The following is an 18,743-nucleotide window of genomic DNA, read 5'->3' on the forward strand; positions in this document are numbered from 1 at the left end:
AAGTCATCTCAGACAGCTGGGCATTGCAGTCAGCAAACTGCATCCACTGCGCCCGGTGTGGTAGTATAGTCCTGCCGCATTCAGCCATGAATGGTGGTGGACAATTAAACAACTCACTGGAGGAGGAGGCTCCACAAATATTCCCATTCTCAATGATAGAGGAATCCAGAACATCAGTGCAGATGATGAGGCTGAAGCATTTGCAAAAATCTTCAGCCAGAAGTGTCGAGTGGATGATCCACCTCGGTCTCCTCCGGAGGTCCCCAGTATCACAGATGTCAGTCTTCAGCCAATACGATTCTCTCCACGTGATGTCAAGAAATGGCTGAAGACACTGGATTCTGCAAAGGCTATGGGCCCTGACAATATCCCAGCAATAGTACTGAAGACCTGTGCTCCAGAACCTGCCGTACCCCTAGCCAAGCTGATCCAGTACAGCTACAACACTGCATCTACCTGGCAATGTGTAAAATTGCCCAGGTTTGTCCTGTACACACAAAGGAGGACAAATCTAAACTGGCCAATTACCGCCCCATCAGTCTACTCTCACTCATCAATAAAGTGATGGAAGGAGTCATCAACAGTCCTATCAAGCAGCATTTACTCAGCAGTAACCTGCTCACGGGCACTCAGTTTGGGTTCCGCCAGGGTCACTCAGCTCCTGACTTCATTATAGCCTTGGTTCAAACATGGACAAAAGAGCTGAATGCCAGAGGTGAGGTGAGAGTGACTGCCCTCGACATCAAGGCAGCATTTACCTGAGTATGGCATCAAGGAGCCCTAGCTAAACTGCAGTCAATGGGAATCAGGGGGAAAACTCTCCGCAGGCTGGAGTCATACCTGGCACAAAGGAAGATGGTTGTGGTGGTTGGATGTCAATCATCTCAGCTCCTCCCCCCCCATGCTAAATTGTCCCTTCATTGGAAAAATTATTTTAAAAATACTTGCTAAAGTTGGCGTGATCAATGTAATGTTTTTAAAAGGGCCGAATGCCAATCTGAATATTTCAAATTATTTGACAAAGAGCTTTGACAAAGAGTCATTGGGCTCGAAACGTTGGCTCTTTTCTCTCCTTACAGATGCTGCCAGACCTGCTGAGATTTTCCAGCGTTTTCTCTTTCTTTCAAATTATTTTACCATCAGCCTCTGAGAATCCAAATGGAAACTTAAGTATAATTTTACAACAGCAACTTGCATTTATATGGCACCTTTAACATAGCAACACATCCCGAGGTGCTTCGCAACAGTGTCACCAGAAAAAATTTATACCAATCTACCTAAAGTGGGACATAAAGTTTGGTCAAACAGATGACTTTTAAGAAGTAACTTGATGAATGAACTCCAAAAATGAGGGCCCTGGCAGCTGGAGGCAAGGCCACCAGTAATGGAGCAAGGCCAATCGTGGGTCATAGAACATAGAACATTACAGCGCAGTACAGGCCCTTCGGCCCTCGATGTTGCACCGACCTGTGAAACCACTCTAAAGCCCATCTATACTATTCCCTTATCATCCATATGTCTATCCAATGACCATTTGAATGCGTTTAATGTTGGCGAGTCCACTACTGTTGCAGGCAGGGCATTCCATGCCCTTACTACTCTCTGAGTAAAGAACCTACCTCTGACATCTGTCCTATATCTATCACCCCTCAATTTACAGTCCCCTCATGCTAGCCATCACCATCCGAGGAAAAAGGCTCTCACTGTCCACCCTATCTAATCCTCTGATCATCTTGTATGCCTCAATTAGGTCACATCTTAACCTTCTTCTCTCCAACGAAAACAGCCTCAAGTCCCTCAGCCTTTCCTCATAAGATCTTCCCTCCATACCAGGCAACATTCTGGTAAATCTCCTCTGCACCCTTTCCAATGCTTCCACATCCTTTCTATAATGCGGCGACCAGAATTGCACGCAATACTCCAAATGTGGCCGCACCAGAGTTTTGTACAACTGCAGCATGACCTCATGGCTCTGAAACTCAATTCCTCTCCCAATAAAAGCTAACTCATCTTTGGTCATTTTAAATGTAATACCCTTGGGAGGGAGATGACCACCTGATGTCGAGCCTCATGTTGGTACCCATGCCAGGGCCTCCCTCAGGGTTTCTGTGTTATAATCTTAAACAGGCAACTCCGAATAAACTGGCCGAGATGGGGGCAGAGCAAAGCAAATCAGTTGAGGAAATGGAGCAGTATGAAATTCAGAGGCATTGCCAGGAAGCTGTGCACAGGCAGCTTTAACGTGACAACTTGTTTATGAAACAAAGGGAACTTTTATTGAACTGCTGACCAAGTTTAATACTCCACAAAAAGGTACATCAGTGGTCCTCCTAAATAATGAAAATAAACGCACTCCTTTTATTGTTTTATTGTTTCAGGGAGCACCAGGAATAACAGGATTGCAGGGAAAACCAGGAATACCAGGGCTCCCAGGAAGAAAGGTTAGATAAACTCTCTTACAGCTGTGGGCGAGTCCTTTTGCAGAGTCTCCGGTACAAGGGATGATTGAATGAATCTACCATCTTGAGACTGGCGATCTAGGCATCTCGATAGGTCTATTCTGCACAATAAAATGGGTACCATATAATGCCGACATTCCCAGATGTTTTATTTGTAATGTGTATGGTGATGAAGTGGTTGGTATATAAAGGATGCAGATAAAGCTACGATACAGGAAACGATCAAAGTGCTTCAGTGTTAAATCTGAACTTTGTTAAAATAACTTGATAACTAGCTATTTTTTAAATGTATTTGATGGGATGTGGGGGGCACTGGCTCAACTGGCATTTCTTGCCCCTCCCTAACTGCCCGGCAACTTCTACAATCCATGTGGTGTCGATGAACTGGCAGTGCTGCTTGCATGTCAGTGGTTTGCTAGTACATTTAGTGGATTATGTTTTTGACCACATGCTATAATCACGCTGATTCCTTTGTAAGGGGGAAACCCATTTAATTAAAAGGTACATTTGGGCTCCTTAAAGGAATTGCTTATTTTTAAAATGGAGGAAGTTGAGCTTTTTTACAGCACCTAGTTATTCCTGCCGTGTTTCACTCCAAGAAAACAGCCCGTCTGGGAATGTCGCTGATTACATCAGCTTGTCCTCTTCCCAGACGGAGTAAACCACTTAAAATGAGTTGGCTCTTTCACATTTAATTGTGGAATTATTTTATTATAGTTTCTTGTAAACAGAACTGTAAAACAATCTGACTGCAATGCTGTTATTAATATGATTTAACCGCAATTCTCAAAATTGCTTCCATCTATTAAGTCGCAGACAGAATCTGCGACTCAGTTGAATTTTATTGCTCGCTCTTTCACCTGAGGCGTTAGAATCATTTCTTTTCCGGATTAGTGTAAATTTTGATATTGAGGATAAGCTGCAAAAAAAGATTGGGGTGTTTAACATTCCACCCTTTAAAAGGTTCAGAAATTTAAGAACCAGACATGTTACCAAATTTGTGAGTTGCTCTTTAAATGGACCATAGCGACACTATGTGACTTGGCTAACAACTGAAGTGTTGTTTAGTTGTGGGTGTTGATGGGGAGTGTAGGGGAGGTGTATCTTGATTCATAGCGTGCTGTCTGAAGCACAACCTCTGCACAGGATAACGGCTGAATAAAATCAGAATCACTTGGAAACCTATTATTGTTTATGGTATAATAGAACTATACAGTATTAAAGAATATGAACTTCCCAGAATGTGACCAGTTTTTGGAACCTGTCTATAAACAAGTTGCCATTTGAAGATGTAAAGCATTCGGACTTATGAAGTCCGTAAGGGGAGAGGAGGAGAGAAAGAGAAGCTGGAGGAGGGAGAGAAAGAGAGAACTATGGCTTCCTCTGGATATCGGTTTCAAAGAGTCAATCCGATTTCTAATTTTATTTTTAGTTTCTAACTTGTTAACACTTTGTTCCTTTAGCTGCGTACTAATATAACCCATTTTCCTTTTGGGTAACTAGTTCACTATTTTAGAATTTATTAGATGAAGTCCCCAGGGAGGATCAAAGGTCAACTGGAACATGTTTAATCTCCAGAAAGCCTGATTTAAATTCACTTGAGTTTTTGTATTGGTAGCCTTGCCTGAAAGAAGTCAATTGAATCTTCAATCATTTGCTTTAGGTAAACAAGGAGATGATAAGTTTAAAATGTACAATGATGTTCCATTGTTGTCGGGATTATAAAAGCAACTTTCACAGAATATAAATTGGACAGCTCTGTCATGCTGCTTTTCATAGAATTCATAGAGTGAAGGAGGCCGTTCGACCCATTGAGTCTGTACTGACCCTTTGAAAGATCACCCTAGCTGGTGCTGTGAGGCAAGTGCTAGCCACTGTGCCTCCGTGCCGCACTTGAGAGATTCTACGAAAACTTGCTTCAGATATAGAAACAAAAGATAGCAGGCATATAATACTCATGAGGAAACTAAAGTTATTGAGACTTTTCCAGAGAGTAATTGAGTAAACGCTAGTGTGACCCGTGGGGAGATATATTCATTTCAATGTGGTGATTATGTTGAGACCACAATAACTTGTCTCCTGGCTCAGTGGAATGAATTTGGTAAGGTGAAGTTCGATGGATGGAGGCTGGTATGGAACACATGCAGTAGCGCAGACTAGCAGGGTCAAATGTCTGTTTCTGTCGCTGTACATTCCAAGTAATTTGAGACGACAAGATTGCAGATCTTGTTGCCAAGTGTCTGGCACACCAGGCCACTCGTCCCCCACCCCAATCTTATCTGGCTGCAGTGTGATCTGTGCAGCCATGTATGTGTATTCAGGATTGTGCTCAACTAGGACAACCGAGATTTGTCCATCGATTGGGTAAGAGATTCCAACATCACAATGCCATCAACGATATTGAATACTTGACAGTACTGTACAGAAAAATGTGCTGTTCGTGGATCATCAACCTTCCTTGTCAGTTTGTTTTAGTCACGCGAACTACATCACCTGAGCCCGATTTTATATAAGGATCTATTGGCTTTGAAAGGATTCGCCTGAATGTCTCCAGGGCTTGAAGCGTTAGATTATGAGGCGAGGTTACATAAACTAAGGTTGTATTCCCTGGAATTCAGAAATTTAAGGGATTATTTAATTGAATTTTTAGGATTTTAAAAGGAATCGATAGATGAGATAGAATCTTTTTCCACTGGCGGAGAGTCTGGAAAAGGCAGTATAATGTTAAAGTCGGAGCCAGGCCATTCAGGAGAGGAGTTAGGAAACACTTCTTCATTCACAGGTGGGAGAAATATGGACCACTCTCCCACAATAAGCAGTAGGTGGTGTAACAATATGTACATTGTAAGGAATACAAAGGGTTAACAATTTGGTGTTAATACTTCTCACCACCAGATGGGGATAAGGAGCAGTCATATAAATATCATGTGACTCCTGGGATTCTGGAAGAAGGTGTTTATGCGTGAGATAGATTAGTTGCATAGTTCTGCAGTTAGAGATAGCATAGTTTAATTTAGTAACCGTATACTTTAGGAATGCCTATGAATCTTATTTAGTAGTGTTAATAAATTAGTTTTATTAGTTAACAAAGTTTGTTGTTCTTTGTTCGACACTATGCATCCAAGCCATCCAGGTAAAGCAAAACAGAAAACAACACATGGCCAACAGAGAACATCATAGGTAGTAGTTTAATTAGTAATTTTAAATCTCCAATTGGTATATTTTTGCTAACTGAATGTATTAAAGATGTCGTGTCGAGGCTGATGGAGTTACGATACAGATAAGCAGTAGTCTAATTGAATGGCAGAATAGGCTCAGGGTGGTGGGGTGGGAAATGAATGGCATCCTCCTGTTCCTATGTTCCCCCCTTCTGTCCTCGTTGTGGGTCAGGAATTCCATTCCTATAGCGATGGAGTTGTGTATAGATGCGGCAACCACCTTCCCCGCCCCATTGCTGCTGGTTTCAGGGTCTGACTTGACCCAGCTTTGTAAAGTGGAGTGGGAGCTAATGTGTACCAGCCGAGGCTCTGAAAGCAGAAACCATCCAATGGACAGGATTCCCAGGGTGGCAGATCTGGCACCTCGCTGCTGGGAAAGTCGCTGGGAAATTGGCCCTCACTCCGTGGGCTGCCCAGCAACCAGCTACTGTACGGAGGAGTATTAATTGGCTCAGGGCGAGACTTGCACCCCCATCTCGGGGACCTCCCTCTGGGAGTTGTCAGGGAATCTGATTGGGCAGAAGCTCTGTGAGCCTTGTAGCACCACCCTGAACAGTGGCCAATGCTGGGACTGCAGCACGGCCCTGAAGAAGAACCAGGAGGAGGGTGATGGGTCAGCTGGGGTGTTTCTCAGTGGGCCCAGGAGAGGAGGACCCAGGTGAGGGCCTAAGTGCATGGGCCAGTTGCAGAGGATGCATTAATTGGTCACATAAGGACTGTGGTTAATGCAGGGCCTGCGCCCAAGACCACAACCACCGGTCGCCACCTCTTAAATTGTGGCCCGGTTAGGGGTGGGTGGGCAGGTAGCTGGCGGGAACGGCGCACACAGAATTCTATTGTCCTCCCTGCCTGCAAATCTATCCAAAGGGCACTTTTAAAATTCTGCCCTTTGGAACCATTCTGCCATAAGCAGAGGTAATGTGACTGATAGCTCACTCTAATGACATTTTCAGGCCTTCAGGAGAAATCTTGAGTTCAAATTCCACTGAAGCCTTTTCAGGACCTAGTGTAAAGCCCATGACCCCCATTCCCCTCCCCGTACCCACAGACATCCCCCCCTAATTGATCATGAGATTCTCATACATCCAGTAAGCAGAATCTTGACCGATCCTGGGCTCCACCCATATTACAGGATAGAAATCGATATCCCACCCTCTCCAGCACCACGAATTTCAGCAAAGGTTTGTTTAACTGGTGAAGTTGGATCTGTGAAACGGCACTCATTAATGAATCTAAGCAGTGTCATTGGGCACTTGGCTGCTCCAAATGACTATTTAAATTCTCCCAAATAAGTAATCTGTAAAGCACTGCCGAATGCATTTGGGAGTAAACCGGAGGTGATGGATATCTAACCTCACCATTGGAAAATGAAGGGCGCGATTCTCCCAAACAGGGAGAAATCGTAAGACTGGCGTCAAAAACGGGCGGGTTTGACGCCAGCCTCCCCCCCCCCCCCCCCCCCCGCCTCGACCGGGAACCGATTCTGGTCCCCGGTCGGGGCTAGCATGCCACGGCCGTGAACTCCGGCATCGCGGGCTTAACGAATTTCGTTAAGCCCGCTTGCCAGAGTTTGCGACGGCTGACGCGTCATATGACGTCAGCCGCGCATGCGCGGATTGGAAGACTCCAACCCGCGCATGCGCGGATGACGTCATCGCGCATTTGCACGAAACCCGCGCATGCGCGGGCCGGGATGCCCCTCAGCCGCCCCGCGAATGGATACAGCGGGGCGGCGGAAGGACGAAGAGTGCGTGGGAATCGGACCCGCTGCCCGCGATCGGTGCCCACCGATCGCGGGCCCATGGCACCCTTGGCACGGCCGTGGTACTGCCGTGCCAATCAGTGCCATGGTTGCCAAGATCCGAAATTTACGGCCGTTTTTACGAACCAGGTGTGTTTGCCGTTCATAAAAACGGCCGTAAAGGGCTTGGACTTCGACCCATCGGCCAGCTGAGAATCGCTGCTCGCCGTAAAAAAACGGCGGGCAGCGATTCGTGTCGGGATTTGGGCACCGTTGTGAGTGCGGAGAATTGCGCCCAAAGTGTTTGTACATAACTTTGGGCATCCATCTTGTCTATGTAGAGCAGGGGTGGGCAAACTACGGCCCGCGGGCCGCATGCGGCCCGCCAAAGGTATTTCTGCGGCCCGCCAAGTCATTTAAAAAAAAAAAAAAAAATTTTTTTAAAAATGTTTTTTTTTTTTTTTTTTAATTTTTTTTAAGGTTAATGGAGGCGGGCTGTTGGGTTACTTACTGGTATAGGGTGGATACATTGACTTGAGTAGGGTGATCATTGCTCGGCACAACGTCGAGGGCCGAAGGGCCTGTTCTGTGCTGTACTGTTCTATGTTCTATATGAGGCGCCCAGAATCATAACCGGGTGAAGTAATTATTTTACTTAATATACTATGCGGCCCTTTGTGAATTGTGAATTTTTGAATGTGGCCCTTGCACGGAAAGGTTTGCCCACCCCTGATGTAGAGTGTCCGACTGGAAAGCCTATTCTTTTATGTAGCTGAAGTCATTATTGCTCATTGTCAATTAACGTCTTTTTAGATTTCATTGCATTGCTTGGCGAATAGGGACAACAAGAAGAATTAAATTCTTTTAATAAGTGGTGCTGTCCAGAAATCCACTGCACATATATTCCTAAACTTCTTGCAGTAATTACAATGCAAATTCAAAATTTGTAAGGCTATCTTGAAGTGGCAATTGAACGGAATGGTTGATGTTAGCGTGACTACCATAGCTGCGAGACACATGGTAACACGTGGAGTGTGAATGCATTTTACTGGAAGCTGGATAAACGCAGGAGGGAGAAAGGAATAGAAGGATATGGCGATAGGGTGAGATGAAGCAAGATAGGAGAAGGTACGTGTGGGACATTAACTCCAGAATGGACGACTTGGGCCAAATGGCCCATTTCTGTGCTGTAACTACGATGAAATACAATACTTAAAATTACCATTTGAGAGTAACACCACGCTATATTTCCTATGTTTAATATATAGTGTATCTGCAATCTTGTTAGAACCCTGTAATAATGTTTGTAGTTACATTAGTCAGTAACATTAGCATGCCCGTCAGTGAGGAGCTAATTTGTTGAATTTGTAATGGGATTATCACTGAATAAAGCGGATACACAAGTACCCTTTTACCTTTTTACTTTGCATTCTGCAATCACAAGAGTGTCGTGTTCTCTGGAAAACTCTCTCCAATTCTCTAATCCTATTATTAAAAAACACCGCTTTTCTATGGGGTTTAAGTTGTAGAATCGAATCAAACCAAAGAAAAAGTTTCTTTGTTTCTAGAAAGATACGTTATAATAATTTCCAAGGGTTTGTTAATTCTGTCAAGAACTGTGACTTCAGCAGAAGGCATTTGGTTACAGTTAGATCATAAATAGTCTGAAATCTGAAGGATTAGAGATATTGACAGAGGTATCAGTTTTTCACACACCACGGAACTGTTGGAATTGGATAGAATTACATAGAATTTGCAGCTCAGAAACAGGCTATTCGGCTCAATTAGTGTTTGCTCCTCCCACCATTCCTTTACTGATCCTAGTTGTTTAATTTATTTTGCTCTCGTGCATATAACTTCCCTTTAAATTTGCCTGCGATATTTACGTCAATCAATCTCTGTGGCAGCATTCTCCCCACTCTGAGGAAAGAGGTTGCTACAGAATTCCCCACTGGACTTATTCGTGGTCATCGTCTATTGATGGTTCCTCAATCTGGTCTCCAACACAAGTGAAAATGTCTTCTCTGTGTTAACCCTATTGAAACCCTTCACAATTATAAACATCTCTATCAAATCACCCTTCCTTTGTAGAATTCTTCATGTCTTTTCTCTCCAGTTATATGCTCTATCTGTCCCTTCACTGCTGTGTGCTCGCCAGTTACACTCCTCAATCTTTGCTCTCTTTATTTTTCTTTTCTTTCTCTCAGGGAGCTGTTGGTGAACTTGGCCTTCCTGGTCCAGCTGGTCTGCCTGGATCTGTAGGGCGAAAGGTAAAAGTGGAGGACTAGTCTGTGCTTTCTGTTAGTTGGATATACCAAATTATTAATGATTAATTACTCATTATTATTGGGAAGCGCTAAACCATGTTTTTAGATGGAAAATAAAACCTCTGAACAAAGGGTAATATTGTCGCCGGATCATCATTAAAAGGCTTCGGTTTTCATGAATGAAGCAACGACAGCCTTTAGGTTATATTTTTAATTTTGGGGCAGCACGGTGGCACAGTGGTTAGCATTGCTGCCTACGGCGCTGAGGACCCGGGTTCGAATCCCGGCCCTGGGTCACTGTCCGTGAGGAGTTTGCACATTCTCCCTGTGTCTGCGTGGGTTTCACCCCCACAACCCAAAAAGATGTGCAGGATAGGTGGATTGGCCACGCTAAATTGCCCCTTAATTGGAAAAAATAATTGGGTACTCTAAATTTATAAAAAAAAAAAAAAAATATTTTTAATTTTGAAGACGATAAATTCAGATCCTTAGAATTTTCAGGCTGGTTAAGTTGAAATGTCAGTTGTCAACCTGTGTGTGTGAATGTTATGTCAAGAGTTTGAAGGATGCTGAACTCTAAATTGTACATGATACATTAGCTGACCTCATTCTCTTGTCTGCTTCTCTCTGAATTCTACATGATGACTTTTCTCTGCTTTCCTTCTGCCGTTACTATTTCTGTTAACAGGGAGACCATGGAGACATAGGACAGAAGGTATTGAAATAGAGCCATGTCTCTCCTTTCACTTTTAATCTGTTTTGCCTGCCTTATTCTGTTTTGTCCCGCATTGCTTAACCTATCTTGTCTTAATCAATTAACCTTTCCACCAATCAAATGAATCAATTTCATATGCAAGGAGACCTATTTAAAAAAAAAAGGGAGTATGGGTTGTGCTGGAAGAGTTCACTTTTCTTGCACCAATTTTGAAACTCGAGTCATCTAACCAAAACCACAGTGTTTCCCAAGGTGCAAAGCTTTGAAGGCTGCAGGTAGACAGCATGCCGGTCAGTAATGAACAGAAACCGGTGGTGCAGTGGTTAGCACTACTGCCTCACGGCGCTGAGGACCCGATTTCGATCCTGGCCCCGGGTCACTGTTCGTGTGGAGTTTTCCCATTCTCCCTGTGTCTGCGTGGGTCTCACCCCCACAACCCAAAAATGTGCAGGGTAGGTGGATTGGCCACGTTAAATTGCCGCTTAATTGGAAAAAAAAAATTGGGTACTCTAAATTTATTTTTTAATAAGTAATGAACAGAAACCAGGAGATTAACATTTTCTTCATCAAATTGCAACGTGCTGCCTGGGTGTAAAATCATTGTTGCTGTGTTTTCATTACCAGTGGCCTTCTGGGGAGGTGCTGGAGAGTCATGTGGGAGGGGGAAGGCTGGGGGCAGGGGTTTCGGTGGTGGTGGGGATGGGATTAGGGCAGGAGTGGGGTGAGGAAAAGCCAAGACTGGGAGAATTTTCCTCCTCCTGCCTTTTTGCAGAAAGGTTTTCCACTTGCCTTGGAGAGTTACTTGTTTCCATGGAGCAACTGCAAGCCTGGTGTATATCATCGGCATAGATTCACATCAGGCTACGGATAAAACCCAACCCTGACCCTTTGACCATAATTAACGGAAGTTCACAAGGCTCCCTACCAGTTTTGGGAGGTCAGCTCACCTACCTGCAGAACACCGTGGATAAAAATGGGAAGTGGGTTGAACACGAACACAATGAAAAAGCAGTCATGTCACCAGAAGAGTTAAACAAAGGCCCAGGCTAATACTCTGCTGACATGGGTTCAATTCCCACCATGGTAGCTGGTGACATTTAAATTCCATTAATAACATTTAGAATTCAAAAATAATGGTGACTGTGAAAATAGAGTTGATTGTTGTAAATACCCATCTGGTTCACTAATGTCCTTTAGGGAAGGAAATTTGCCGTCCTTACCAGGTATGGCCTACTCCAGACCCACAGCAAGGTGGTTGATACTTAACTGGCCCTCTGAAATGGACAAGGAAATCACTCTGTTCAAGAGCAATAAGGGATGGGCAACACATACTGACCCAGCCAGTGACGCCCAATAATGAAAGAAAACGGCAAGGAATCTATTGATTTTTTGACTGCCATCCCACCTAGTTTCCAGTTAGAATCCATACAGTGCAGAAGGAGGCCATTTGGCCCATCGCGTCTGCACCACCCCGAGGAAAGAGCACTCTACCACCCCCACACCCTCCACCCTATCCCCATAATCCCACCTAAACTTGTTGACACAAGGGGGCTATTTTAGCATGGCCGATCCACCTAACCCACACATCTCCGGGAGGAGACCGGAGTAGCCGGAGGAAACCCACGCAGACACGGGGAGAACGTGCAAACTCCACACAGACAATTGCCCAAGGCTGGAATTGAACCCGGGCGCTGCAGCTGTGATGCAGCAGTGCTAGCCACTGTGCCATCATGCCACCCCGTTCTGCAATGGGCACCGTCCATGAGGGCAGCCTCCGACCTGGGCAGTAAATGGGGACTTTTAGATTCGCATGTCAAAGATTCGCCTTCCCTGTTTCAGATGTAGACTGACCTGCTGGGCATTTTCAAGGGGCTTTTCCTGCATCAGTGCATTTTCATTGCAGCAATCTGGTGTTCTAATCCAGATATAACGATTGAAAAATAATTGTCTCGCATGTTCCTAAATGTCAGCATGTGGCTGCTTTTCACTGGCCTCCTTGGATCTTTATTTCAACTTGGATCACTCGCCCCACAGGGAGAACCAGGAAAAGTGGGTCATGCAGGTGATAAAGGAGAAAAGGTAGTTTTAATCTGACTTCAGAATCTTCTGTTTTATTGTGTGCGCCCCTAGATTCATGAATGGACTTCAGCCTCACTAACGTTCAGTAACTACTACAGACTGAGACACAGCTTTCAGAAGTAGGATTGGAAATCTATCATTTTCATTATATCTGTCAATCAATTGGAAACAAATGTTTTGTAGAAAAACTCATTTACTAGAAGAATTATACCAAATTTAACATGTTAAGAATGATATGAGATTCCACATCACCTTTTAGTATAGCACTGATTTAAACTGGACAATTCCTAGTCTTTGAACAACAAAGCTTTCATACGAAAATCCTTTGTCCATTATTTAAACATTAATTTTTAATTGATTAATTCTTCCATTTATACAATGGACAGAGGAAGTCCATGCAAACCATCAGTGCTTTGCTGCCAATTGCTGTAGTCTGTAATCTTCAGCCTACAGGATGGCTATATATTTTTATAAAGGAAAAATTTGAACTAAAAATTGATATTTTTTCCTGAAAATCTCAATGTTGGTTTCCATTAGTGCAGTGGTTTCCAGGAAACTACTTTTAATTCTGAAATTGTCACTGGTGAAATTAGCGGATGAATGCTGAACCCAGTCTGTGACATTCCTTTGACCGCTACATTGATGCATGCCTCCACCCAAAATAATAAATGACCATTGTATGACTGCGTCAACTCTCTGAAGACGGCACTGGAGTAGTGATTGCTTTGCGATGCATGTTGTTATGATCTTGGACTAGACCCCAGCAGTTCTTAGGATGCCAGGCAATAACCTCAAACATTTTTTTTTACTTTGTAAAAATCCTTTCTTTTATCTTGTCAAAGGTGTTTGCTTAATACCTCCAGAATCATATGGCCATTTAACACCAAACTACTTGTACAGTCGAACAAATTATAGAAGATGCATAACCTAGCCAACTGTTATTAAGGTTGATCACCCAGCTGTCCATTGCTAATAGTTCAAGTGAATTCCATTTGCTGTTATGTCAGGTGTTTAGAATTCTAAATACAGATGATCCTATAGCCCCATATTAGCAACTACTCCACATTATAATCAACAATGGTTATTCGATCTGAATGTCCTATTAGTAAGACCTTGGTCTATTGTAGCAACTTTGCTCTCTTTACAGAAGTGTGAGAAGTTATTAAAATCGGAATGGACAATTTTGATCCAGAAATGTCACCTTTATTGTTTCGCAACAGTGACTACTTGAAAAGTAATTCATTAGCTGTCGGTGCTCTGGGATGCTCAGAGGTTGTGAAAGGTGCTATATAAATGCAATTTCTTTCTTTCCAACTCGGGTCTCAGAGTAAATATAGCCAGTGTTCAGTCTTGCTTGAGCTACCTATTTGACTATGTGAAGCTAAATGTGTCAATCACTCTGGTGAGCTGGAACTCGAATGTGTTTCCAAAGTAAAATTATAGATTTAAAATATTTTTTTTTCCAATTAAGGGACAATTTAGCCTGGCCAATCCACCTACCCTTCACATCTTTTAGGTTGCGGGGGTGAGACCCATGCAGACATGGTGAGAATGTGCAAACTCCACACGGACAGTGAGCCGGGGCCGGGATCGAACCCTGCTCCTCGGCGCCGTGAGGCAGCAATAGATTTTAAATAGATCTGAAAATTAAAGTTTTTTCTGCAGATTTATGATGTAATTTCACCCTGAGCTACATGATCTCGGTGTGGTATCTTATCAGAGTCAACCAGTAACCAGAGGTGTATATCTACTGGTCCCACAGCACACATTCAGTCCTGCATGGAGTTCAGTTCTGATTGCAATGGTCCCAGCTTCTCTCTGGATATTTTTTTGCATTCAGCAACAGCAGAGTGCCCCCCCCCCCTCCCCCTCTTCATTTATGGAATATGTGAGCCACTGACTAGAACATCATTTATTGCCTAACCTCCTAATTGTCCTTCAGAAAGCGTTGGTGAGTATCCTTCTTGAACTGCTGGAGTCCATCAGTGTTGCTGGGCTCTCCGTTCTGGAGGGCTCCTGCCATTCGAGAATCTGGACTGGTGCTAGGAATGGCACCCCGTTGTGAGTCTCTGCCCTTGACCACGCAAATATATGTCTGGTGGAGAGCTCACCGAGTTCCTTCAAAGTCCTGGTACCAGGCTGCCATTATGGGCGGGCAGGAAACCCGATCCCACCCCTCCGTTACAACACTAATCCTGCCACCCCCACCACCTGCCGTACAAACGGGGCATCCTGATCCCTACCATGGGAATAACGGGTCACTTTCCCACCCACCCCCGACAGCACGCATGCATGATGGTGACCCAACCACCCCGTCAGAGACCCCTATCAGTCACCCATCACCCACCCCATTAGAGACCCCCCATCAGTCACTGCCCCCCATCAGTCGCCCCCATAAGTCACCGCTTACTGAAAGCTGAAGAGCAGTCCAGGCTGTAAGTGAAAAGTCACTGCATTTTCACTTACCCTTCCCTAACATCTGCTGCCTCAGACAAAGGTGTTTAAAGCAGCAGTTGTTACAAGTGTCAGCAGGGTGGGGGGGGGGGGGCAGGATTTTTGTTGGGGGATGGGCCCTTCCTATGGGCTTTGGGGAGGGGAACTTCAGTTATGCATTGACCCCCTTGACCCACCTCGGGGTCGATCGTGTCAGGGACACACATGGGCAAACATGCACCGAATCCCGCCCATTGGATATCCCACTGTGGGGGTCAGTGCACAATGAGTGGTGGGGGGGGGGGGGGGGGTTGGAGATTCCAGCCAATTACTTAAATTTAAATGGATGCAAATGACAGACTTGCATCCTCCCGCCAGGGTGGGGGGAAGGTAACGCCCTGAGGCCACCAGCGGGGGATCTGAGTATCACATTGTGTTTGGTGTCTGGCACCAAACCCGGGTGTTCCAGTCTCCGCCTGATCTTGAATCCCGATTGCGGAGTCAGACAATTGGGAATTCACTCCATAGTTCCAACTCAGGATGGTGTGTGATTTAGAGAGGAAGTTGTAAGTGTTGGTGTTCCCATGTGTCTGTAACCCCTGTCCTTCTGGGCAGCATGGTGGCACAGTGCTCAGCACTGCTGCCTCACCATGCCAGGGACACGTGTTGAATTCCGGCTTTGGGTGACTGTGGAGTTCGCACATTCTGCCCGTGTCTGCGTGGGTTTCCTCCAGGTGCTCCGGTTTCCTCCCACAGTCCAAAGATGTGCAGGTTAGGTGGAACGGCCGTGCTAAATTGTCACTTTGTGTCCAACAGGTTAGGTGGAGTCACTGAGTTGTGGGGTTAAGGAGGGGGAGTAGGCCTAGGCGGGATGCTCTTTCAGCGGGTTGGTGCAGTCTCGATGGGGCAAACGGCCTCCTTCTGCATTGTAGGGATTCTATGATGAAGGTTGTGTGTTTGGAAGTTTCTGTCAGACCGAGGATTGATGAGGAACAATTTGGCCAAAGCCAGTGATTTACTGGAAATCACATGACAGGCCAGTTTTAAATTTTGGACCTGTTGATTTTGAACAGTGTGTGTTTTGCGGAATAAGCCGAGAAGGAGGGCTGCCCTAACGTGCCCCCCCCCCAACTTGCCTAAAATTCCATGTGTGGTTATGGGGTTATGGAGCCAATGCTGGAGAATCCTCATCGGAGTGTAAATTGTCTGCATTTGGAACCCTGGAAGAATTGATCCAGCTCCATATTCTTCGCCATGTCGAAGCTCCATTGGTGAGAACCTGCAGAAATCTACTCAGACCCCGCGGCTTGCCTTCACATGACAGAGCTCCAGATTGATGGCATTGAAACCCTGCAAACTTTATCTTATCGTCTCTCCTTCAAAGCACATCTGCGCAGAGACCCCACCTGTTTGCCCTTACCGTGTGTGTGTGCATACAGGCAGGCTGGGATATTTTTAAAAAGCGATAAGATCCCCACAGTGCAGAAAGAGGCCATTTGGCCCATCGAGTCCGCACTGACTCTCCGAAAGAGCACCCCCACCCTGTTCCGGTAACCCCACCTAACCTTTGGACACTAAGGCACAATTTAGCATGGCCAATCCACCTGACTGTGGGAGGAAACCGGAGCATCCGGAAGAAACACACGCACACACGGGGAGAACGTGCAAACTCCACCCATACGGTTTCCCCCAAGGCCAGAATTTAACACGGCTCCGGGGAGCTATGAGGTAGGAGTGCTAACCACTGTGGCCCCGTGCCAATAGTTACACTTCCAGATTACAAATTGTGCAAACCAGTTCTTGCAACCTGTTTTAAAAATATTTTTTTTACAATAAATCCATCAATCTCAGTTTATTTGAAGAAGCCTTGTTAAAATCTCTCTTATTCTGGGTCTAACAGTAGTGAAGGTAAATAATTGTCTGTTTTCGTGAGTGAATTAATCTAATTGTATGACCTGCAGAGTGGGAGCTGGATAAACTGCTCATCCTCCCATCCCGGCGTACGTCTTGGATCACCTGGGCACACTTCAACCTCCCATCCTCATCCTCATCCTCATCCTCATCCTCCCATCCCGGCGTACGTCCTGGATCACCTGGGCACACTTCATCACTGAAAATCAAGCAGAGGTTCATGTCAGTCAGGCAGCACTCCGTATTTTTGGGATGTTAATTTAAATGGCGCGTGTAATCTTCCATCCTAGATTTGTGTTTGTGCTCAGATGATTGAGTAGACCCATGCACCACAACAGAGAAACCTGGCTGGACGTTGATCGGAGATATTTTATTTTTGCTACATTAGAGACAAATGGAACCCTAAGGATGCGCCATAAGATTAGCATTTGAAAGCTGAAATGGAGCTCCCAGTTATCATTAAACAACGGGACTTGGTGCTTGAATTACATAACCTGTCTGGTGTTGCCATACATTTTAATGATGAACTTCAACTAGCATTGCTTTTTGAAGTCTGGCTCTCGATGGTTATGTTCTGACAGTGCCATCTGCTGGTCCCTCTCGAATTTGAGTTGTTTTGTTGGTGCAAACTAAAAACCAAACCTCCATCTGCAGTTTGGCCTTCAGCGACCTAGACACAACACTCTCGAATTTCCAATCCAGACTCCTCTGCCTCTCTACCTACATTAAAATCTTCTTTAAAACCAGCATCTTTAGACAAGCTTATGGCTGCCCTATCTAATCTCTCCTTTGGCTCAGCGTCTGTTCCCCCATGAAGTGCTTTGGAATGTTTTTCTCTGTTAAACGTGCTCTAGTTACACAAGTTGGTGATCTCTTTAACATACCTCATCAAGATCTTTCGAATGACTTGATGCATATTTCTGTTTCTCATTTGTTTTGTCATTAATTTTCATTATTTCCCATGGAGGAACTGTCCAGAAAGATTTGTCATCGTTAATATAATAATTGGTATCTATTGGAATAATACCTTTCCTCTATTTGAGAAATAATTATTACCAATGAGGTGCTTTGCATTTCCAGAGTGGAACATGTCCAGCAAATTTGATTACACAAAAGTCAGAAGCCAGCTTTTCATCGAGTTTCAATTCTGCCAAATTTCTGATACTCGCAGCCAAAAGATTCCGTGATCAGAAAAATAATCTGACAGAACATGGAATTGCACCATTTAAAATAATAATGCTAGACCTTTGGGGACCGCCTTGTTCTGGTGTGTTGAATGACTGCCCATTTTACTTCACAGAACCTCGCTTTCACACAGCTTAAAATCTGCCACTGCTCAACCATGCTAAATAGTTGAAGCAGAGAACAGCGCAAATCCCAAACCTTTGGTCAAAACATCTCAAATTAATTACATTGGCACCGATATTATTCAATGCTGGTGGTCTTAACAATTTGCAATGACGCCCAGCCAGAAGCTTGGGATGTCAAGTCCCAGAATTATCATTTTGGTTGCCTTCAGCTTGGAAAGTTTATGTAAACATTCTCCAAGCTCAAAAGTGTGGGGTTTGATTTATACGTGTGGCTTAATGGTAATGAAAGATGGCAGGATAAATTGGAAGTACAGTCCCATTCTCCATTTGTGGGATGAAATGATGCCAACAGCAGGAGCAAGTTGAGCTTTTAAAAAGTGCAGAAACCCTCACAAGCCCTTATTGCTACTAGCCGAGTTATTCAAATCTTAATGTATTTAAATCTGTTTTTGTTTTTCTTGCGGCTATACAAACAAAATGACCAAAAGTATACAAAACCTCAAGATGTATATACCATATGTAACAGTGGTTAAGAACCATAGCAAATATTTGAATATGGGTCTGCGCTGTAAAAACTCCGTGTGAACCATCCAGATGAAGCATCCCCCCC

At 44.5% G+C, this 18,743-nt stretch overlaps 1 protein-coding gene across 15 annotated transcripts in view; it reads left to right on the forward strand.

Moving 5' to 3' along the window:
- The window catches only part of col13a1 (collagen, type XIII, alpha 1), a 282,216-nt gene that overhangs the window by 154,777 nt on the left and 108,696 nt on the right, over window positions 1-18,743 (forward strand). For 14 of the 15 annotated variants that reach the window (XM_038782842.1, XM_038782844.1, XM_038782840.1 and 11 more), the window contains 3 exons: window positions 2,379-2,441; window positions 9,626-9,688; window positions 10,374-10,400. In XM_038782842.1, the coding sequence (XP_038638770.1) occupies window positions 2,379-2,441; window positions 9,626-9,688; window positions 10,374-10,400 (153 nt within the window). The remainder of the gene's footprint in view (window positions 1-2,378; window positions 2,442-9,625; window positions 9,689-10,373; window positions 10,401-18,743) is intronic. The other variant, XM_038782855.1, reaches the window with a different exon arrangement.

The sequence above is a fragment of the Scyliorhinus canicula genome, chromosome 22, assembly GCF_902713615.1.
Source record: "Scyliorhinus canicula chromosome 22, sScyCan1.1, whole genome shotgun sequence".
Taxonomy (NCBI): Eukaryota; Metazoa; Chordata; class Chondrichthyes; order Carcharhiniformes; family Scyliorhinidae; genus Scyliorhinus; species Scyliorhinus canicula.